Source organism: Chlorocebus sabaeus, chromosome 10 (assembly GCF_047675955.1).
Source record: "Chlorocebus sabaeus isolate Y175 chromosome 10, mChlSab1.0.hap1, whole genome shotgun sequence".
Classification (NCBI taxonomy): domain Eukaryota; kingdom Metazoa; phylum Chordata; class Mammalia; order Primates; family Cercopithecidae; genus Chlorocebus; species Chlorocebus sabaeus.
Genome location: NC_132913.1, coordinates 120,430,116 through 120,453,421, shown reverse-complemented (window position 1 = coordinate 120,453,421; position 23,306 = coordinate 120,430,116). Strand labels below are relative to the sequence as shown.

At 49.2% G+C, this 23,306-nt stretch overlaps 1 protein-coding gene across 1 annotated transcript in view; it reads left to right on the top strand.

Moving 5' to 3' along the window:
* The first annotated feature begins 8,206 nt into the window (after positions 1-8,206).
* NGEF (neuronal guanine nucleotide exchange factor) overlaps positions 8,207-23,306 on the top strand; it is a 48,543-nt gene continuing 33,443 nt past the window's right edge. The window contains exons 1-3 of the mRNA XM_007966680.3: positions 8,207-8,464; positions 9,168-9,310; positions 15,759-16,057. Coding sequence (XP_007964871.1) covers positions 8,358-8,464; positions 9,168-9,310; positions 15,759-16,057 — 549 coding nt within the window. The 5' untranslated portion in view covers positions 8,207-8,357. The remainder of the gene's footprint in view (positions 8,465-9,167; positions 9,311-15,758; positions 16,058-23,306) is intronic.

Genomic DNA, 23,306 nt, shown 5'->3' with positions numbered 1-23,306 from the left:
ATTTGTTGATTTTCAAAGCAAGTAGAAAATGTGTTCTGAGAGTGATAAAAATAAACTACTGTGTTTATGGATTTAAAAGACACAGTTAATTAAAAGCTACCACATTTCCTATATATATTTGAGAAATGTCTTCTCACTACCAAAAAGAAAAAAAGAAAATTCAATGCATTTTCCTACTAAATATAACAATACAAATGTTTTTAAACATTCGATAGTCTGGTGACATACCATGTGACCCTGAAAATAGAATAAGTACAGCTGGGCGCGGTGGCTCACGCCTGTAATCCCAGCACTTTGGGAGGCCGAGACGGGCGGATCACGAGGTCAGGAGATCGAGACCATCCTGGCTAACACGGTGAAACCCCGTCTCTACTAAAAAATACAAAAAACTAGCCGGGCGCGGTGGCGGGCGCCTGTAGTCCCAACTACTCGGGAGGCTGAGGCAGGAGAATGGCATGAACCCGGGAGGCGGATCTTGCAGTGAGCTGAGATCTGGCCACTGCACTCCAGCCTGGGCGACAGAGCGAGACTCTCGTCTCAAAAAAAAAAAAAAAAAAAAAAAAAAGAAAATAGAATAAGTGAATAGCAATGTGCAGTTCCTTATTTTATACAATATACTGTTGACTCACTATCCTATATTTCCAGATCTGCCATTAGCCAGCTATGTGGTCTTCAGTTTTTTGTTTTTGTTTTTTTTTTGAAATGGAGTCTCACTCTGTCAACCAGGCTGGAGTGTGGTGGTGCGATCTTGGTTCACCGTAACCTCCACCTCCTGGGCTCGAGCAATTCTCCTGCCTCAGCCTCCCGAGTAGCTGGAATTACAAGCATGTGCCACCACACCTGCCTAATTTTTGTATTTTTAGTAGAGACGGGGTTTCACCATGTTGGCCAGGCTGATCTTGAACTCCTGACCTCAAGTGATCTGCCTGCCTCAGCCTCCCAAAATGCTGGGATTACAGGCATGAGCCACCAAGCCTCGCAGGTCTTGAGTTTCTAATTTAACTCTTTGGTCTTGTTCTTTTGGTAAAATAAAAGTATTGAACCAGATAATCTCAGCTTCCATCCACTTCCTCCCAATTCCAGAGATTCTCCCTCAGGATCAAGAAAAACTGTATAACAATAACCAAGAACTCCTGAAGGCTGAAGTTACTATGTAAATAAGAAAGCACTTTGCTTCCAATATTTAACTTTTATAACCCAAAGGAAAAAAAATAATCTTTAGATAAAACACCTAAAATAACTAAATACTTATTTTAAAAAATATAACATTACTTCATTCACCAATTTTTTTTTTCTTTTTGAGACAGAGTCTCACTCTGTTGCCCAGGCTGCAGTGCAGTAGTGTGATCTTGGCATACTTCCAACTTCGCCTCCTGGGCTCAGGTGATCCTCTCTCCTTAGCCTCTTGAGTAGCTGGAACTATAGGCGCACACTACCATGCTTGGCTAATTTTGTCGTTTTTTCTTTTTTAGAGACGAGGTTTCGCCATGTTGCCCAGGCTAGTCTTGAACTCCTGGACTCAAGCGACCCACCCACCTTGGCTTCCCCAGGTGCTGGGATTACAGGTGTGAGCCACTGCATCCGGCACATTCTCAGATATTTATACAGCACCTACTACGTGCCAGTCAGGTATAAATATTTGAAATATTTATCAGTACTTTATTTTGTGAATGATTCAGAACAAAATGTCAGTTAAAAGGAGATTTTAATAACAGCCTGCCTAATAAGCACTAAACGCAATGGAAAATGGAACATGTGGAATGTAGCTGAAGGTTACATGCCTTAGAACTCAGTGACTTTCTAAACTGATTTTATAATTACATAGATATTTTTAGCTTATTTTTTACTGGAAGACTTCATGCTCATCTTAATATACGTAATTTCACTTTAATATTTTCTTTTCTTTAAAAAAAAAAAGAACCTTCCTCTTTGGTGCACCAGAGCATAAAAGGAATAGCTCCCATTTAGTGCTACACCAAATTCAGGGATGGTGAAGCCACACAAACCAGGCGGTCCTATGTTTGCCCATAGAGTGTTTTTCTTTTTCTTTCCTTTCCTTTTTCTTTTTCTTTTTTTTTTTTTTTTTGAGATGGAGTCTCACTTTGTCACCCAAGCTGAAGTGCAGTGGTGCAATCTCGGCTCACTGCAACCCCTGCCTCCTGAATTCAAGCGATTCTCTTGCCTCAGTCCCCCAAGTAGCTGTGACTACAGGTGCGTGCCACCACGCCCAGCTAATTTTTGTATTTTTACTAGAGACAGGGTTTCACCATGTTGGCCAGAATGGTCTCAATCTCCTGACCTTGTGATCCGCCTGCCTCGGCCTCCCAAAGTGCTGGGATTACAGGCATGAGCCACTGTGCCTGGCCTCATAAAGTGTTTTTCTCTGGCCCCTGATGAAAGATGAGTGAGGCAGCAGGGTGCCCATCCTGAGGAGCCCATGGCTTCCTGGAAGGATGCCCTTGTGACAGAACATCCCAGTGCCAGGCAGCAACTGCAGGTCAGAGAGCAGAAGGGGCCTGGTGGAGACATCCAATGTGCCTAGACTTGGAAGGGCGAGGGTGTCAATAGGAGAGCACAATCCTAGGGGAGGGAACAGCACTTGGAAAAGCCAGAACCTGGAAAAGTGTGGAGAGTCCAAAGCCTCAGAGAGCCAGGGAGGCCAGTAATCCCCACCAAGATCACAAAGGCATGGGACAGCTGATCAGGGACCTGTCAGAGCACAAGGGGCTGGGCTTCACCCTTGGTGGGATGGAATTCCAACCAAGATGTTTGAACAAGGGAGGGACAAAATCAGACCCATATTGCCAGAAAGGGGCAGAGAGAAGGATGGCCTGGGGAGAAGAGGGATTTGCAGTAGTCCAGATACCAGGGAAAGAGACCACTTGTGGGATCCAGGGAGCTTGGTGAGCCATTGGCACACCAGGTGACAGGAAGTACAGAAGCGGAGGCCACCGCCCAAGTTCTACTTGGCTCCTGGTTTGCCACAGGGGAGGGGAACTGGGGGAGACGGTGGGTGCACTGTCAGGTATACTGAGTTTTAGTTGTTTAGGGGCTACTGTGGACTGAATATTTCTCTCTCCTGCAAAATTCTTTTGTTGAAATCCTACCCCACAAGGTGATGATATTGGAAGGTAGGGACTTTGAGAAGTTGGGTTTAGAAGGCAGAGTCCTCATGAATGGGTTTAGTGCCATCTATTTATTTATTTACTTACTTACTTATTTATGAGATGGAGTTTCACTCTTGTTCCCCAGGCTGGAGTGCAATGGCATGACTTCAGCTTACTGCAACATCCGCCTCCTGGGTTCAAGCGATTCTCTTGCCTCAGTCCCCTGAGTAGCGGGATTACAGGCACCTGTCACCATGTTCAGCTAATTTTTTTTTTTTTTTTTTTTTTTTTTGCATTTTTAGTAGAGACAAGGTTTCACCTTGTTGGCCAGGCTGGTCTCGAACTCCTGACCTCAGGTGATCCACCCACCTCAGTCTTCCAAAGTGCTGGGATTACAGGTGTGAGCCACCGTACTCGGCCCTTAGTGCCCTTTAAAAGACACCTCAGAGAGCTCCCAAGCCCTCTTTCTAACACATGAGGATACAAGAAGTCGGCTGTCCACAGCCAGGAAGTGAGCCCTTCACAGAACCAGCCCATGCTGGCACCATGATCTCAGACTTCCGGCCTCCAGACTGGGAGAAATAAATTTATATTCTTTATAGGCCCCCAGACTATAGCACTTTGCCTGAACTAAGACATAAATTGATACTAAGAAGTGAAGGTGCTGCTTAAAATGTGGTAGTGGTAATGGGTAGAGGCTAGAAGAGTTTTGAGGCACATGCTAGGAAAAAAGCCTAGATTGCCATGGATGGAATTTGAAAGATGATTCTGGGCCAGGCCTGGTGACTCATGTCTGTAATCCCAGCACTTTGGGAGGCCAAGGCAGGTGGATCACGAGGTCGGGAGTTCGAGACCAGCCTGGCCAACATGGTGAAACCCTGTTTCTACTAAAAATACAAAAAGTTTAGCCAGGCATGATGGTGCGCCCCTTTAATCCCAGCTACTCGGGAGGCTGAGGCAGGAGAATCACTTGAACCCAGGAGGTGGAGGTTGCAGTGAACCAAGATCGTGCCACTGCACTCCAACCTGGGCAACAGAGCGAGACTCTGTCTCTAAAAAGAAAAAAAGAAAAGAAAAAAGAAAGGTGATTTAGGAGAGAACTCATAAAGAATAGAGGTGAGCTGTCGAGAACATTTGTATCTTCTTAGCCAATACTAATTCATCGTGAACAGAATGTTGGTTGGTAGAAGTATGGCGTTTACCATACCAGTTACCATTCTCATGAAGCCTCGGAAAACAATGAGGAGCATGTCATTGGACACTGGAGAAAAGGCCATCCTTGTTATAAAGTGGCAAAGAACCGGGCTGAATTGTGCTTTGTGGAAGGTAGAAATTGGATGTTTAGCTGAGCGGATTTCTGGGCAAAGTGTTGAAGGAGTGGCAGCCAGATGATTTCTGAATAGCCTTTTGAGTCATTCTCCCCTTGTCTGGAAGAATCGCATGTGTTTTCAGCCAAATGGTTCTATGTCCAGTCCTGTAGGGTCTAAGAAGTCCAACAATCTTCCGTCTTTCATTTTGTCCCACTTTCTCAGTTTCCTCAGGCCCAGCTGGCACTGTTTCTGCTGGTAGAATCTCACCTCTATTCTTGGCTTTTGTTGCGACGGTTAAGTCTGTGATTCACACCCACACTCATCTCCTTATCAAATGGTCTGTCCATCACACGCTTGGTGTTTTCTTCTGAATGTTTTCTCATAGTTTGTAATATAGAAAGGCTGAGAATTCTTTCAAATCTTTGAGTTCTGCTTACTTTTTGCCTAACAGTTGCATCTTCAAATTATTTCTCTCTTCTCAAATTTTACTATGTTTGTCAGGAAGAACCAAGCCACTCCTTCGACACTTTGCCCAGAAATCCACTCAACTAAATATCCAATGTCTCCTTTCCACAAAACACAGTAGCTTCACACCTCTGACAGAGAAGCATAGTATGAGCCACCAAATAATGGACAGGCACAGAGTAGACAGTGTGGGGGTGTCTGTGGTGTCCTGCCCAGCTGTGGGGGTGACAGTGCCACGCCAGTGAGCACTGAAGGCAGAGCATCAAGGCAAAGAGCATTATTCTCCAGCTTTGGAGAATCTTCCTCATGGAATTTGCCTTGCTAGGCTTTAAACTTACTTGGGACCTGTCACCTCTTTCCTGTTCTCTTCCTTCCTCCCTCTCTCTCTTTCTCTCTTTTTCTATTTCTTCCTTTTGGAATGGGATTTTTTATCCTCTGCCTGTCTCACCATTGCATTTTGGAAACATAGAATTTGTCTAGTTTCACACGTTCACAGCTGGAAAGGAATTTTTGCCTCCAGATAAATCACACCTTGGGTGTCACCCACATTTGATTGAGATGATATTTGGATGAGACTTTGGACTTCAGACTTTAGAGTTGATGCTGGAACAAGTTAAAACGTTTGGGTTGTTAAGATGGAATGAATGTATTTTACATGCAAGAAGCACATGACTTTTGGGGGACCAGGGGTGGAATATTATGGACTGACTGACTGTGTCCCTCCTTCCCTCAACATTCACATGTTGAAATCCTAACTCCCAGGGTGATGGGTATTAGGCGGTGGGGCCTTTGAGAGGTGACCAGGCCATGAGGGTGGATCCCTCATGAATGGGATTAGTACCCTATAAAAGAGACCCCAGAGAGGCGGGGCGCGGTGGCTCATGCCTGTAATCCCAGCACTTTGGGAGGCCGAGGCGGGCGGATCACAAGGTCTGGAGATTAAGACCACCCTGGCCGATATGGTGAAACTCCGTCTCTATAACATGGTGAAACCCCATCTCTACTAAAAATACAAAAATTAGCCAGGCATGGTGGCGGGCGCCTGTAGTCCCAGCGACTGGGGAGCCTGAGGCAGGAGAATCACTTGAACCCGCGAGGTGGAGGTTGCAGTGAGCCCAGATCAAGCCACTGCACTCCAGCCTGGGCAACAGAGTGAGACTCCATTTCAAAAAAGAGAGAGAGAGAGAGAGCCCAGAGTGCTCTCGCCCTCTCTTTGCATCATATGGGGCTACCATGAGAAGTCGGCAGTCGGTGACACAGAGGAGGGCCTTACCAGCGTGAGACCATAGTGTCACTCTGAGCTCAGGCTTCCAGCCTCTGGAACTAAGAGAAATGTGTCTGTTGTTTACACTGGGTTCTGTTGACACCCTGTATTAGTCCGCTCTCACGCTGCTGATAAAGACATACCTGAGACTGGGTAATTTATAAAGAAAAAGAGAGTTAATGGACTCATAATTCCACTTGGCCTCACAATCACGGCAGAAGGTGAAAGGCAGGTCTTACATGGCAGCAGGCAAGAGAGAGAATGAGAACCAAGCAAAAGGGGTTTCCCTTTATAAAACCGTCAGATCTCGTGAGACTTATTCACTACCAGGAGAACAGTATGGGGAAACCACCCCCATGATTCAATTACCTCCCACCGGGTCCCTCCCACAACACGTGGGAATTATAGGAGCTAGATTCAAGATGCGATTTGGGTGGGGACACAGCCAAACTATATCACACCCAGTCTATGGTATTTTGTTATAGCAGCCAGGACAGCCTAAGATGTGTCATGGCCGGATGGAGATGGCCAGTGAACAGGAACACACCAAGGGCAAGAGATGGCTGCCTGGAGGTACCTGGGTCCATGAGCGTGAGTCAAGGAAGGGCGGTGCTTGGCTTGGGAAAAGACCAGATGGTTGTCTCAAATATTCTCAGAATATTCTCAGGCCGTAAGGGCATGAAGCGATCAGACCTGCCCGTTCTGCCCCAAACGGGGAACCAGGGCTAAGTGGCAGCTTTAGGGACTGGCTTTGAGTCTACTGGAGCACGAGCACTCTTTTTCTAGAGTCAGAGCTGGGGAAGTCAGACCAAGTGGGAAGGAGACCCCCCTTCCAGGCAAAAAGTTTAATGCTTCTCAGCTTCCTCCCCAACCCTCCCATGATCACAGCTGCCTCATTCAAGACTAGTTAAGGATCCATTAAAGCCAAACAATTAACGAGTAACTGCACCGCTGCCACTAGGAACGTTTACATCCCCCCAGAATTTGTTAATTTAAACAAAGGTCAGGTGGGTGGAGCGTGCAGGGGACTATGCTCTGTACTCCACCCCTGCCCCTGGGGTATTCTCGGGGCGTAAACAGGACCGGGCCCGGCTGCAAGCGCAGGCCGCGGTCACCCAAGGGCCCACCCAGGTGAGCCGGCAGGCCTCCGGAAAAGGACACCGGGGCAGCGTGCCAGGGGCCTTTGGGCGGCGGGGCGGGGTGGAGGGGGCATCTTGTTAGATGTCCTCGCCACACCTGAGCAGACAGCATGATTCCCTAAGCAGAGGGCGGCTTGGCTCGGTCCGCAGGCACCTCCAGGCCTCGCTCTTCCAGCTGGCCTTTCTGCTCTTTCTGATCGGCGAGCGTACTGACCCAGCTAACGCGAAGGCGCAGAGTCCAGGAGTCGATGTCACCGGGCAGGGCAACCCGGCAGAGGTTTTGGGCACTTGGTTTCTCCTCCTCTCGTGCCCCCAAACCCACACCGGACCCGCCAGGGTCATGCGTAGCTGGGGGTACCTCGCCCGGGAAAGACCTCCGCGCTGGCCCCCTCCCCACCGAGAGGCTCAGGAGCGGCCTTGCAAGGAGCCCCTGAGACCCCAGTCTCCGCCTGGAGCAGAGACAAGACGGAGACCCCCTCCAGCGGGCACACATTCCCCGAGGCCGGGCTCGAAGCTTCAGAGCCGGTCACCCACCTGCGACCCTGCGGGAGAACGCAGGGGGTGCCCGGCGTGGGCAAGGCGGAGGTCTGAGGGGACTGGGGGGCCGAGGTTGGCCTCGCCCGCCCCTTCCAGGCACGCCCCGCCGCGAGGAGGGAGCGGGCAGGCAAAGGCGCAGCTCCTGGGCCCCCACGGCTCTGCCCCTCTCCGGGTCGGGGCACGGCGGCGAGGGGGAGGAAGGCGCGGGCCCGCGGGAAGCCCCGACCCGCAGTCGGCGCCCGCGGGGCCGGATCGCGCCTAGCCCTGGCGCCCCCGCCACGCCGCCGCCCGGCCTCGCCCCCGCCCCCGCCGCGCGCGCCCCTCCCGCCTCCCCCGTTGCCGTGGCAACCCCGGGAGCCTCCAGGCGCGCGCCCGCCCGCGGGAGTGCTCGGCAGCGGTGGTGGCGGCGGCGGCAGCTCCGGTCGAGCCGCGCGCGCTGCGACCCCGCTCCGCAGCCCGCTTGTCGCCCCTGACTCAGCCCCTGGCCCCGGCGTGGCCCCCACCAGGCCCCCGCACCCGCCCCGCCGCCGGCCCCATGGAGCTGCTGGCCGCTGCCTTCAGCGCCGCCTGCGCCGTGGACCACGACAGTTCCACCTCGGAAAGCGACGCGCGCGACTCGGCGGCGGGACACCTGCCCGGCAGGTGAGGACGGGCGCCCGTCCCGGCCCCGGCGCGCCGCCCCCGCGTGCCTCCTTACCAGCTTGCGCCCCGGGTCCCGGGCACCCCCTGCGAGGCCTATACCCACTCCCCCGTCGCGGGCCCCCGCCGCCCCCGCTCCCACCCCCGGGCCTCGTCGGGCCCGTACCCCATCGGGTGGGTGATGAGCCCCGGCCCGGGCCCCTGGGACCCCGGTCCCTGCCCGGAGTCTCCTCCAGCGCCCTCGTCCCGGGCGCCCTGGTCGTGTGCGTCCCGCTCGGCATCCCCTTTCCGTGCCGCGTGGCCTGGGGACGGGAGGATCGGAATCCGAAAGGGACCGGGAACCGAGTGACGGCGAGGGACGCCGGGTGGCTTTCTGGCCGCGGGACCCGTCGGGCTGTCGGAGCGGCGCCGGAGAGTGGGCACGGTGCGCCAAGTTTCCACCGCCTGCCCGGGAGCTCCAAAACCATGGAGGTTTGGGCGGGCTGGTGTGGAAATGAATCACCCAGTCGCGCCCTGGTGCGGTGACAAAAAGGGCCTTTGGGGCCCGCCCGGCCGGGAGGGGCTGCGGCGGCTGTGGTCGCTGCCCCTGGACGGTGCCGGGTAAGGTCCGGCTGGCCAGCAGCCGCCTGTGCGCACGCCTCTCGCGAGCCAGCCGAGGTGAATCCTCGCTTAAAAATAACCAGCCCCTGTCCTCCCTCTCTGGCAGCGAGTCGTCCTCCACCCCGGGAAATGGGGCCACGCCCGAGGAGTGGCCAGCCCTGGCCGACAGCCCCACCACGCTCACCGAGGCCCTGCGGATGATCCACCCCATTCCCGCCGACTCCTGGAGAAACCTCATTGAACAAATAGGTGGGTGTCTTTGCGGTAGCCGGGCTTTATTTGGGAAACGCGGGTCCCTGGAGGACTCTGAGGGTCCTGCTGCTCATGGGAAGCCGTTGTGTTTCATACGAAGGAATGCGTCTGACATGGGTAAGGAAAGCTTTTGACATGTTTGGCTCTAAATGGTTCCGCAGGCAAAACTGCTGCATTTTAATAGCGCTGCACGAGGGGGCTTTAGCAAACATTTCTGTCCTGCTCTCTGCGGAGAGGTCTATTTACCCATCTCTTGTCTGGTGGGAGGACTCTCTGACCCCTTATCACTCCCGCCAGAAAGAGGGGATGAAGCAGCGCTGCCGAGCTGTGTAATGGGGAGGACTCCACTATCCCCCATCAGGGAACACCTGGGAGCCAAACTGGCTGCTTCCGGGAGCAGAGTTGGGCTAGAGGGGGAGGTGTGTGAAGGGGGTGGAGGGGTTCTGGGAAAAGCCTGGTGCAATTCAAGAAGAGGAGGCGGTGGCCAACTTTGCACAGGGGAAGGAAAGGCGAAGCAGGGAGGAAGCAAGAGCCCCAGAGGCCCTTGGCTTAGGAAGGGAAGCCTCTCCAGGAATACGGCCGGGAAGGGAAGCCGAGGCTCAGCCTGTGTGGTCCAACTGCTACATAAACGCACCTGAAGCGCTGTGAATAGGGAAAAATGGATTCAAATAGTGACCCAAGAACTTTAATACTTGCATTTTAAAAAATCACTAGTGACATCAAGCTAGTTCTCATGTCGTCACGAGAGGCACCCGTGAATGAATAATATAGGTTCCCTTACTCTGAAAATGGTTCCGGCTGCTTAGAAAGTCTTTTAGTTCTTCATTGTTGTCAGAGCAGCCGACAGTCTATCTGTTAAACAAAAATTCTAGGTTTGGAAAATTTCTTCACTAAATGTATAATTACTGTCCTCCAGTCCGAAATGCTTGGACAGACACGACGTGTCTCCAGTGGGGAAGTGGAGCTTCCATCGCCACAGGAGACCCCGTGCTTGGCAGTCCTTTCCCGGGCAGCCCACTCTTCCCTAGCAGGGATCTTTCTAAACTGAGCCCGGAGAGGAGCTGAGCCCTTGCGAAGCTGAGGGGGTGGAGCGCACACTGCATGCTGTTAAGCCACGCTGACTCCAGGAATTTTGTTCCCAGTGGGCCGCCTCCACGTGTCAGGCTGGGTGGTGGTGGTGGTGGTGGTGGCGGCTTTTCCTTTTGTTTGTTGGGGGAATGGAGAAGGTCTGATCTGAAACTGATGCCAATTAGAAAATCCTTATTTTAAAACAAAGGCCCCGACAACCCCTTTCTCCCAGCTCTGCCACGCTGCCGCATCTGCTTAGCATACACTGTAGACTTTGACCTCCACCTTCTTGAAAGGGCTCCTCTTCTGCTAAGATCAGTGTCATGACCAGGAAGAACATCCAGGTTGGGGAGGAGATCGCGCCTCCCTTCTGCACTATGGGTGTGTGGAGCTATCTTTCTTGGAGACGGCTGAACCTGCTGGGCAGGTGGCAGAAGTCCGAAGCTGGCAGGCAGGGTCCCGAGCTCTAGTGCCTGGTCGCTTGGGGCGTCACTGTGCTCAACTGGGAAGCAGCAGGGCCTCTGATGTTCCTCCTGCTACCTCCTGCAGCTGTCTGCTGCTGTCATGGTGAACGTCTTTTCCTGGCTTCTGGGCCTGACCCATAGTAGCTTGACAGATGTGCTGATTGACAGCCCAGGGCTGTCCCTGCCCTCTTCTCACCTCTGTCATAGACTTGAGGTCTGTGCTAAACAGATCCTGCAACAGCCTAGCTGCCTTCAGCTCTGTGAGTTCAACAATTCTTTGCCAAGTGTTAGGAAAGGACGGCAGCTTCCTAAAGCTGATTAAGGGGGAAGAAAAGTGGGAGTCTTCAGTTCCACTTGGAGGTAATTCCAAGTGCAAACCTTTACAGGTAAACTTTATTTCCATTTAAAGTGTTGCCAACTAAATGTACAATATATAAAATAGGAAAACATGATCTATTGACAGTACGTTGACTACAGAAATTTAATATGTTAGTATAGTTTCTCAGGTAAAGAAAACTTATTCGTTTTGTAATCTGAATTTAAGGCAAATAAAAATGAAAGGTTATGAGAAATGGTTACACACTGTATCAGGTAACTGTCTAACACCATAACTCCAGAAACATGGGTGTCTAAATTTGTATTCTCAATACCGCAGAAAAAAGTATAAAGTTTTGAGAAGACTCTAAGGTTACTAGTATTGACAGTCTTTGTCTGCAGGTAACAATATCTAACAAAAAGTGATCTCAAACAACAAAATGTCCCATCTCAGTTAATGAGTCCAAAGGTAGGAAGTTCCAGAGTTGGTTCATGCAGCCAAACAGTCACCTGGCTGCTTGCCTCCTCCAGGTGGGCCTTATGTTACAAGACGGCTGCCATAGCTCCAGGCATCACATCCTCAGGGAGCCATGTGTGAAACAGGAAGGGCAGTTTGTCTTCAAGTGTCTGTAGGGGAGGCACGGCTTTTTGACAAGCCTTTAGAAGATGTGCCCTTACTCTCCTTGACCAGTATCTTAATCAGTTCCAGTTGCTGTAACAAGATACCATATACAGGATGGCTTATAAATAACAGAAGTTTATTTCTTATGGTTCTGGAGGCTGGGAAGTCCAAGATCATGGTGGCAACAGATTCAGCATCTGCTGAGGGCTGGCTCTCTCTGCTTCAAAAATGGTGCCTTCTTTGGTGCATCCTCACAGGACGGAAGGGGCCAGGCAGCTCCCTTCCACCGCTTTTTAAAAAATTATTTATTTATTTATTTTGGGGACGGAGCCTTGCTCTGTCACCCGGACTGGAGTACAGTAGCGCAGTCTCGGCTCACTGCAGCCTCCCCCTCCTGGGTTCAAGCGATTCTCCTACCTCAGCTTCCTGAGTAGCTGGGATTATAGGCGCCTGCCAATACACCCAGCTAATTTTTGTATTTTTAGTAAAGATGGGGTTTGGCCATGTTGTCCAGGCTGGTCTCAAACTCCTGACCTTGTGATCCACCCACCTCAACCTCCCAAAGTGCTGGAATTACAGGCATGAGCCACTCTGCCTGGCCCTATCCACCTCTTTTATAAGGGAGGGCATGAATCCCTCTCACAGAGGCAGTGCCCTCATGTCTTAAGTCACTTTCCAAAGGCTCTATCTCTTAAAACTCTCACACTGGGTATTAGGTTCCAACGTATGAATCTAGGGGGACACCAGCACTCACACCACTGCAGCCAGGCTATGCCTCGTGCCTGTGTCTAACCCACCACTGGCAAGGGGCAAGGAACTATCCTGGTAGGTTTTCGCTCTTTGGCCCAGGCTGGTGTGAAGTGGCACAATCTTGGTTCATTGCAACCTCCGCCCCCTGGATTCAAGTGATTCTCCTGCCTCAGCCTCCCGAGTTGCTGGGATTACAGGCGCCTGCCACCATACCTGGCTGATTTTTGTATTTTTAGTAGAGATAGGATTTCTCCATGTTGCCCAGGCTGGTCTCAAACTCCTGACCTCAAGTGATCTGCCCACCTTGGCCTCCCAAAGTGCTAGGATTACAGGTGTGAGCCACTGCCCCCGGCCTTATGGTAGGTTTTGATCAGTCAGTCTTCACTCACTTCTCCGAGCACAGATTGGGTCAGCACCCAAACAGAGGCCCTCCCCTTACAACCGGGGAGAGGGGTGCGAGGGGGTGCGGGAGAGGCAGTCAACAGCGTCTGCCATGGGGTGACTTAAGAACTATTATTTTCAACCCAGCTACCCACAATGCTGATATTTTTGTCTTTGTTCAGCATATGTATCACAGTGAGATGTTCAAGATAGTATTCACCCATGATTTACCGACTATAGCACACATAAGACATATTTTTGAGCCTTCAAAAATATGCCAAGTGAGACACTTTTGTGAAGCTTGGAAACTGTTTTTTTTTTTTTTTTTGGTTTTGTTTTGTTTTTTGAGACGGAGTTTCGCTGTTTTGCCCAGGCTGGTGTGAAGTGGCACGATCTCAGCCCACTGCATCCTCCACCGCCTGGGTTCAAGCTATTCTCCTGCCATAGCCTCTTGAGTAGCTGGGATTATAGGTGCCTGCCACCACACCCGGCTAATTTTTGTATTTTTAGTAGAGACGGAGTTTTGCCATGTTGGCCAGGCTGGTCTCAAACTCCTGACTTCAAGTGATCCACCCGCCTCAGCCTCCCAAAGTGCTAGGATTGCAGGCGTGAACCACCACACCCAGCCTTGGCAACTGCATTTTTAAAAGGTGTTCAACAAGTAGTTGAGTACTTACTATGTAGGAGACACTGCACTATGCACTGAAAAGTGAATTCAAGTCAACCCCTGAAACTTGGTTTCTTTAAACCTCTGTAACCGCAGTGTCAGAATCACAGGATGGTGATAGCCTGACGTCGCAACAGTCGGCCTACCTTAGGCTCATTATTGAACTGATGTGGGTGGTGACGTCAAACCTGTCTTTATAGGTCTTCAGTCAGGGCTGCATTTAGCTTAGAGTTGGATTTTCTTTTTTGTTCCTTTGTCGAATCAACTCCATGTTGTATCCAGCTGGGTTGCATCATTGGCAAAGCATGGGCTTTTAGCTGCTGAAGTGGACGCTCTGGTTACCTTGGCGGAGAGGCTTTGTAATTTGGAGTTACAGAGCCTGGAAACCAAGTCATTTAATCCATAGGGCCGCCTTATTAGGTTCCTGTTCATGAATATAATTTCTCCAGCCTCATTCAGGATTTTGAAGGTGGTCTGTTTTTCTTTTCTTCCTTTTTCTACAGTTTAGATATGTTTAACAATTAAAGAAGGAATAATAGCTAACAGTTGTACTGCGTTGTAAGAGCAAGTGCTTATCAAGTGCTATATTCATCCATATTGCAACTTTCTGAGAATCATCTTTGTCTCATAGTTGCACATATCAAGCGGCCTCGGCCACTGTCCCAAGGGCCAGACCAGGACATCCTGATACCCACGAGGCCTCCACCTGGGTACCTGGGTACATCTCGATCCTCACCACCCCGATGCCACCCTCAGCCAGACCCTCATCTGCTCCAGTGGGACCTCTGGTCTCTGCTGCCTCACTGGTCACCTGAATGTCATGCATGGCCCGGGGCCTGTCCTGTATCTTGTAACTGTCCCCGAATCAGGCACTTGGCTTCATCTCCTTCCCAGTCCTTCAATGCAGGCCTCCATCCTGGCTCTCCCAGGGAGCTGCTGCTGCCCGTTTCTCCCAGTCCATGCTTCTAAAATGTAGACAGGACCAGGCACAGGGGTTCAGGTCTGTAATCCAGCACTGTGGGAGGCTGAGGGGACCAGGTGTTCAAGACCAGGAACTGAGGCTTGAGGCCAGAAATTCAAGACCAGCCTGGGCAGCATAGCAAGTCTTCATCTCTACCAAAAAATAAAAAAGAGGAAAAAACTAGCTGGCCATGGTGGCACACACCTGTAGTCCTAGCTACTCAGGAGGCCGAGGCAGGAGAATCACTGGAGCCCAGGAGATGGAGCCTGCAGTGAGCTATGATTGCACCACTGCCCTCCAGCCTGGGTGACAGAGTGAGGCCCAATCTCAAAATAAATAAATTTTAAAACAATAAAATGTAGAACAGAGTGTTTTTGCTCTGTCTAGCCTTTGCCCTCGGGCTAGACTCCTGCCTCTGTGGCACCGTGGACAAGACCTTGGGGTCTGACCTCTTTCCTCCCAGCCTGCAGCAGGCAGGATTACCCCTCACTGTCCTGCCCAGCCATGGCAACACCCCCACCCTGACATGGCTGCCTGTGCGGAGAGGAAGTCCCTGTGTCCTAAGGCCAGGACATTGGAAATGGGGTTATCCCTTTGGAGGTGCTCCATTTGCGCTGATTCAGCCGCACCCCCAAATCTACCTGAGAGACTGGAAAGCATTCATTGCAAGTACAGTTGGTCAGTGAAGTCTGCGGCTGTGAAAGCAAAAAGGGAATGTTTCCCTTTTTAAATCATAAGATTGATAAAACGCTGATTTTTCCTTCAAAATGAGAATTTACAGCTACCCCCACTGCACAAATGAATATTCCTGAGTTTGAATATTGAAGCATTTAGGGCTATGGAAATTACCCTGCTGGGATAATGAGATACAGTTGGGACATTCCCATCAACTTGGTGGTGGACACATCAGGTTCTAGGTTCTTGTTTGCCAAGTGTGTGTGGGGAAAGTATATATTGGATTTTGAGTCCATTCGGGCATTTCTTTATGTGTTGGGAAAAAACATAAGCGTGCTGGTCTTTCCCAAGAAATGAAGACGACGGCAGCGTATCGGGTGGCCTGGAGCCTGCTGCTGAGACAGGTTCAGGGCTGGTTTGCACTGTGTATTCCTGGACACAGCAGCCACCCTTGATAAGAACATGAAGCCTTGACTTAGGGATTTGGAATGATTGTCATCTGAGATCTTTTCCTTTTCTTTTTTACAACTCTTTGATTTCAGGGCTCCTGTATCAGGAATACCGAGATAAATCGACTCTCCAAGAAATTGAAACCAGGAGGCAACAGGACGCAGAAATAGAAGACAATACCAATGGGTCCCCGGCCAGTGAGGACACCCCGGAGGAGGAAGAGGAAGAGGAGGAGGAGGAGCCGGCCAGCCCACCAGAGAGGAAGGCTCTGCCCCAGATCTGCCTGCTCAGTAACCCTCACTCAAGGTTCAACCTCTGGCAGGATCTCCCCGAGATCCGGAGCAGCGGGGTGCTTGAGATCCTACAGCCTGAGGAGATTAAGCTGCAAGAGGTAACAAGCGTCGAGGGGTGGGGGCTCCCCCACAGCACACAGGGGTGACCCTCACTGCTGGGGGTAAGGCTTCCTCTAGGGGGTGAGGTGCCCTAGCTGGTTCACCAGAGGAATCGCTGACAGGGTTGTCCATCTAGAACGTATAGAAAAATAAACATGGTTTTACAAGCAGCAAGAGACACCCAGTTACCTTCTAGGATAGCTCACCCCCAATATTGAGCATCTGAAGCATTGCTGTCTGATCGCAGTTTTTCCACCCTTCGTTATCATCGTTGCATATTTCCGTCACGCGTGAATGCCACGGCACTAGGCAATGCTGAGCTCACTGTGACTGTGCCATAGCTGCAGTGATCTGTGGTTGACGGAGGTCTGCCATATCTCTTTGCGTTCACGATCTTATCCCATCACTTTCTTTTGGGGCTGTCTGAACTTTGGATGAATGGGGTCTCTGAAGGAGGTCCCTCACCTTCCCCACCTGCTCCTGAAATGCTGCAGAAATCTGGGATTCGTGTCTCTGGCCCCTTCATTTGATGGTTCAGGTGGACTTCAGTGACTGTCAATTAGGCTGAGGCGAAATCGTTGAGTTGCCTGATGGTTTGTTGCTAGCAGGGAGAAATAATCAATTAAAAACAGTAACAAATGAATAAGAAATTTAAGTGTGTGTTTTAGCAGAACAAAGATCATTTGAGTATTAAGGGAAAATTTGTGGTATAGAGAAACAAGCGTATGGTCAGGAGTAAACAGGAAGAATGATGGAGAGAAATTGTGAATATGCAAGTTCTTGTTAATTGTGAAATTTAAAAAGTGGGCACAGAAGGGGAAAAAAGGAGAAGAGATTTGGTTTTTATAAGCACCTGGTCTACCCAGTTCCATCATCTGTGTCCTCTTCCGCTCCGTCTCACCCCCACCACACTCACCTGCATTCCTGAGCACACTCACGTGCTTGTCCAAGCTCATCCTTGTGCTTGTTTCTTGTGGCAGCTGTGGCTCCAGAAGTCCTGCCTTTCCCTACCCCCCCCATTACTCCTGTGCTAGATTCTACAGAAACATTTACTCTTGTTTATTTAAAACATGAAACAGTAGCCTATATACACTATTAATGACCAAAACCGTGAATTGTTCCTGACCAGCATCATATACCTGAGACTTGGGTTTTACAATGAATGGAGTTGCTACTAGGGAAGGCTTGATAAAAGTGGATTTTTGAAGGGCCACCTAGGCTTCACCTGGGTGTTGTGCCCAGTAGAGTATGGAAAATGTTTAGACTTTGACATCCTTCCTAACTTGTGAGCAGTGATTTGTAAATGGCTGCATCGATTTCTTTTTTAATGAAACTTCTAATGTAAAACTTAGAAATAAGACTGGGTGTGGTGACCCACGCCTGTAATCCCAGCACTTTGGGAGGCTGAGGCTGGTGGATCACGAGGTCATGAGTTCGAGACCAGCCTGGCCAAGATGGTGAAACCCTGTCTCCACTAAAAATACAAAAGTTAGCCAGGTACGGTGGCAGGCGCCTGTAACACCAGCACTTTGGGAGGCCGAGGCTGGTGGATCACAAGGTCAGGAGTTCAAAACCAGCCTGGCCAAGATGGTGAAACCCTGTCTCCACTAAAAATACAAAAGTTAGCCAGGCACGGTGGCAGGCGCCTGTAATCCCAGCTACTCGGGAGGCTGAGACAGGAGAATCACTTGAACTCGGAGGTGGAGGTTGCAGTGAGCCGAGATCGCGCCTCTGTACTCTAGCCTGGGCGACAGAGCAAGACTCCATCTCAAAAAACAAACTTAGAAATAAATCCTAGTAGAATTTAAGCACATGTTAGAAACCTTTTACAACATAAGCAAAGCTGAAAGCAGAGAAAAGGCCCTTGTCATAAATGGAGAGCAAACAGCGAAGAAGCATGAAAAACAAACCACAAATTAGTGGCAAATGTAACAGCAAACAAATCCATTATAACAATACATGCGAACGGCTTAAACTCCTCCATTACAGGACAGAAGTTCTTCAACTGAAGCTTGGTGTGGTGGCTGACACCTGTAATCCCAGCACTTTCGGAGGCTGGGGTGGGAGATCACCTGAGGTCAGGAGTTCAAGACCACTCTGGCCAACATGGCAAAACCACAGTTCTACAAAAATATAAAAATTAGCCGAGTGGGCCAGGCACAGTGCCTCATGCCTGTAATCCCAGCACTTTGGGAGGCTGAGGTGGGTGAATCACTTGAGGTCAGGAGTTCAAGACCAGCCTGGCAAATGTCGTGAAACACCATGTTTACTAAAAATAGAAAAATTAGCCTGGTATGGTGTGCCCACCTATAGTCCCAGCTACTCTACTCAGGAGGCTGAGGCAGGAGAACCCCTTGAACCCAGGAGGCAGAGGTTGCAGTGAGCCAATATCACACACCTGCACTCCAACCTGGGCCATAGAGTGAGGCTCTGTCTCAAAAAAAAAAAAAAAAAAAAAATTAGCCAGGCATAGTGTCGGGTGCCTGTAATCCCAGCTACTCGGGAGGCTGAGGCAGGAGAATCGTTTAAACCCAGGAGGTGCAGAGGTTGCAGTGCACCGAGATGGTGTCACTGCCCTCTGGCCTGGGTGACAGAGCAAGACTCTGTCTCGAAAAAAATAAAAATAAAAAGAGAAATTATTCAATTGATTAGAAATCTAAACCCATTATATTATCAGACAGAGTAGAGTTCAGGGCAAGAAAAATTACCCAAGTGAACAGAGTCATCTTGTTTTGTCATCTTATTCATCTACTAAAAATACAAAAAATTAGCCAGGTATGGTGGCGGGTCCCTGTAGTTCCAGCTACGCAGGAGGCTGAGGCAGGAGAATTGCTTGAACCCGGGAGGCGAGATCGCACCATTGCACTCCAGCCCGGGCAACAATGCAAGACTCCGTCTCAGAAGAAAAAAAAAAAGAGTTTTGCAATGAAATACATGACTCCTCTGTGTATTTTCGTTGTTTAAAAAAATATAAACTGCAAATGTGTCCAGCCCGTTTCTTGGATCATGGGTTTTCACTGGAGGACCAGCTTTATCTATTTTCTCTCTCCTGATTAGACACAGCCAGAATGCACCGTTTAAGTTTGGAGTTCAGACGCCTATGCAGGCTAAGGGCAAAATCCTCATAGATTTTTACAGTGTTTTACACTTCTTCTAGTTTCAGCACGTTCTATAGCAGCTTGGTTTTGGTGATGCTTTTTTAGCAACTTGCCTTTCCTGGACTCGTCAGAGCTTTCAGCTCAGTTTTCATTAAAACAACTCCCTTTCCACTGAGAATTCACTGGTTTTTATCATTAAATGATACAACTGCATCGCAGGTGCCACTGGCTTGAGTAAGTTTGAGGAATGCAAGTGACAGTGGGTGCATCCTCGCCACATGGGGAGAGAGGCAGGCAGGTAGCCTCTGCCCTGAGCGCCTGGGGGTAGCAGAGTACGGGGTATTCAGCCAGTGAGTTGAGTGGAGGTTGCTCAGGAGAGTTTGTGTGTGTGAACATCTCTGTGCGCGTCTGAGACCAGCTGTAGCCTGGAAGTGGAACTACTGGTCCCGAATGAAGTGCATTTTAAATGGTGATGGACTCTGCCCAATTGCCATTCAAAAAGGCAGTACAAGTGTCACATTGCTACCAGCAGTGCAAGAGAGGCTATTTGTACTCACCCTCCCTAGCCCTGCTGTCACACTTCTAACCTGTTGGGTGAAGCATTGTATCTTGTCTTACCCTGCCCTCCTTGATGACTTGTAAATTTGAGCATCTTTTCACATGTTTACTGGCTGTATCCATTTCTTTATCTATCAGTGCCTGTTCTTATCTTTTCCCCCTTTTCTATTGGGTTCTTTACATTTATCTTCTTGATTTGTAGTAGCTTTTTATACATTCTGGATATTCTTTTTCTTGTTTTAAGATTTTCAAATGTTTTCTCCTGCATGATAATATAAGGGACACAATTTATGCAGAGTCACTGGTGCGCAACTGCCTAGGTTTCTCAGCTCAGCTGCTTCTTAGCTGTGTGACCTTATGCAAATTACTTAACTTCTCTGTGCCTTATCTGTAAGATGGGAATCCTAGTACCTACTTCTCAGGCTTGTGCAGATTGAATAAATAACACAGATAAGGAGCTGAAGACAGTGTGCCGCAAAAAGCTGACATTATCAAGAGCTTATGTGCCCTCTCACTTGGTCCACGACATCTTCTTTTTGGATAAAAATCTCTTTTCCATTTTGATAGCAAATCTGTCAGTACTTTTATTCATTTAAACCTGATCTTCGGATATTGTGTCTTATGATTAGAAAGGCTGTTACCAAGAGGTACACTTTACAGTGAAAAGGTAATAGCTGGGAAGTGTTATGAAGTGGACAAAAAAATAGAGGAGAAGGCCGGGCCCAGCGGCTCACGCCTGTAATCCCTGCACTTTGGGAGGCCAAGGCAGGTAGATCACCTGAGGTCAGGAGTTCGAGACCAGCCTGGTCAACGTGGTGAAACCCTGTCTCTACTAAAAGTACAAAAATTAGCCAGGCGTGGTGATGTGCGCCTGTAGTCCCAGCTACTTGGGAGGCTGAGGCAAGAGAATCGCTTGAACCTGGGAGGCAGAGGTTGCAGTGAGCCGAGATCACGCTACTGCACTCCAGCCTGGGCGACAGAACGAGACTGCACCCCCTCAAAAAGAAAAAGCAGAATCTGTCAGAAACAAGAGGAGACGTTGCCATGCACATTCCACTATCTTACAGGAGTGGGACAGAGCAGGGAGATGGGGAATCAGAAAGAAATAATTAGGTTGGTTGAAAAGATTTGTACTGAACTTTATACTCTCTGGAGCTGCCCTGCCCGCTCTGGCAGCCACTAGCCACACATGGCTGCTGAGCACATGTGGTGAGTCCAGTTGACTTGCAGTGTATGTGTAAAATGCACACCAAATTTCAAAGAATAGAAAGAGTCAAAAGAGATAAATACAAAATTAAATGAACTTCTGAGATGCCAGCTTGAGACATCAGGGGAAAACACACAACAAACCGAAGGAGAACAGAGAGGACAGAGATCCAAGAAGATACTCTGCAAAAGTCTTGATAAGATAAAAAACAGATGAATGATTTTCTAGGAAAATATAAGCTACTAACAATGGAATCAAAAGTAAAACTTTTAAATACGCAAAAATATACCAGTAACCCCAAAAAATCACCTACAGGAAAGATGTTGCATCCAGAGGACTCATATTCAAATCCCAGGAGAGTCTGGTGTTACTTAGGCTGGCCTACAGCAGAGCTGTCCGGTGGAGTTCCCTGCCATGATGGAAATGTTCCTCTTTTTTTTGAGACAGTCTTGCTCTGTAACCCAGGCTGGAGAGCAATGGCATGAACTCAGCTTGCTGCAGCCTCTGCCTCCCAGGCTCAAGTGATTCTTCTGCCTCAGCCTCCTGAGTAGCTGGGATTACAGGTGTGTACCATCACACCCGTCTAATTTTTGTATTTTTAGTAGAGAAGGGGTTTCACCATGTTGCTCAGGCTGGTCTTGAACTCCTCACCTCGCGATCCTCCCACCTCAGCCTCCCAAAGTGCTGAGATTACAGGCTTGAGCCACTGCGCCTGGCCTTTTTTTTTTTTTTTTTTTCTGAGACAGAATTTCACTCTTATTGCCCAGGCTGGAGTGCAATGGCTCGATCTCGGCTCACCACAACCTCCGCCTCCCAGGGTCAAGCAATTCTCCTGCCTCAACCTCCCAAGTAGCTGGGATTACAGGCATGCGCCACCATGCCCAGCTAATTTTGTATTTTTAGTAGAGATGGGGTTTCTCCATGTTGCTCAGGCTGGTCTTGAACTCCCAACCTCAGGTGATGCCCTGGCCTTGGCCTCCCAAAGTACTGGGATTACAGGCGTGAGCCACTGCACCTGGACAGAAATGTTCTTTTGTATGTCATTTTTATTATTATTGTTTTTTGAGACAGTCTCACTCTGTCACCCAGGCTGGAGTGCAGTGGCACAGTCTTGGCTTGCTGTAACCTCTGCCTCCTGGGTTCAAGCAATTCTCATGCCTCAGCCTCCAGAGTGGCTGAGACTACAGGTGCACACTACTACGCAAGGGTAATTTTTCTATTTTTGGTAGAGAGAGGGTTTTGCCTTGTTGACCAGGCTGATCTCAAACTCCTGAGCTCAAGTGATCTGCCTGCCTCAGCCTCCCAAAGTGCTGAGACAGGTGTGAGGCACCATGCCCGGCAATGATGGAATGTTCTACATCATGTCTCCAATAGTCACTAGCTCCATGTGGCTACCGAGCATTTGAAACTAGTCAGTGCAACTAAGGAACTGAATGTTTAATTCCACCCAGTTTCAACAAACATCAGTTGCTACTCTATTGATCAGCATTAAGTCTAGAGCAGAGATCATCAAACTTTCTGTTAAAGGGCCAGATAATAAATGTGTCAGGCTTTGTGGACCATACTGTCTGTCAAAACTACTCAGCTCTGTCGTGGTGGTGTGACAGCAGCTATAGACACTATGTAAAGGAATGAGTGTGGCTGTGTTCCAGTAAAACTTTATTTACAAATACAAGTGGCCAGCCCATGGGCTGTAGTTTGCCAACCCCTGGTCTAAAGCATGGAAATGAGAGAAATACACAAATTATTTGAACATAGTGTAATATTGATAACCAAATCTGAAAATTAAGAGTACAAACACATACAAAATTATTTTATTTTATTTTATTTTTATTTTTTGAGATGGAGTCTTACTCTCTCACCCAGAATGGAGTGCAGTGGCAGGATCTCGGCTCACTGCAACCTCTGCCTCCTGGGTTCAAGCGATTCTCCTGCCTCAGCCTCCCGAGTAACTGGGATTACAGGCGCATGCCACCACGCCTGGCTAATTTTTTGTGTTTTTAGTAGAGGCAGGATTTCACCTTGTTAGCCAAGATTATCTCAATCTCCTGACCTCGTGATCCGCCTGCCTCAGGCCTCCCAAAGTGCTGGGATTACAGGCGTGAGTCACCACACCCGGTTACAAAATGATTTTAATCCACAATAATAATAGAAGAGTATAGTCAATATACAGTCAAGAACACTGTTCTCTCAGTAATCAACAGAACTGGGAGACATAAAATCTGTAAGGTTATAGAAGAATGGGCCACCATCAACCAAACAGAACTGATAAACATTCCTAGAACACTCTACCCAACAGTAGCAGAATACACATTATTTTCAAGTGCAAATAGAACTGTCACCAAGGTAAAGCATAACTCTCCTTAACACATTTAAAAGAACTGA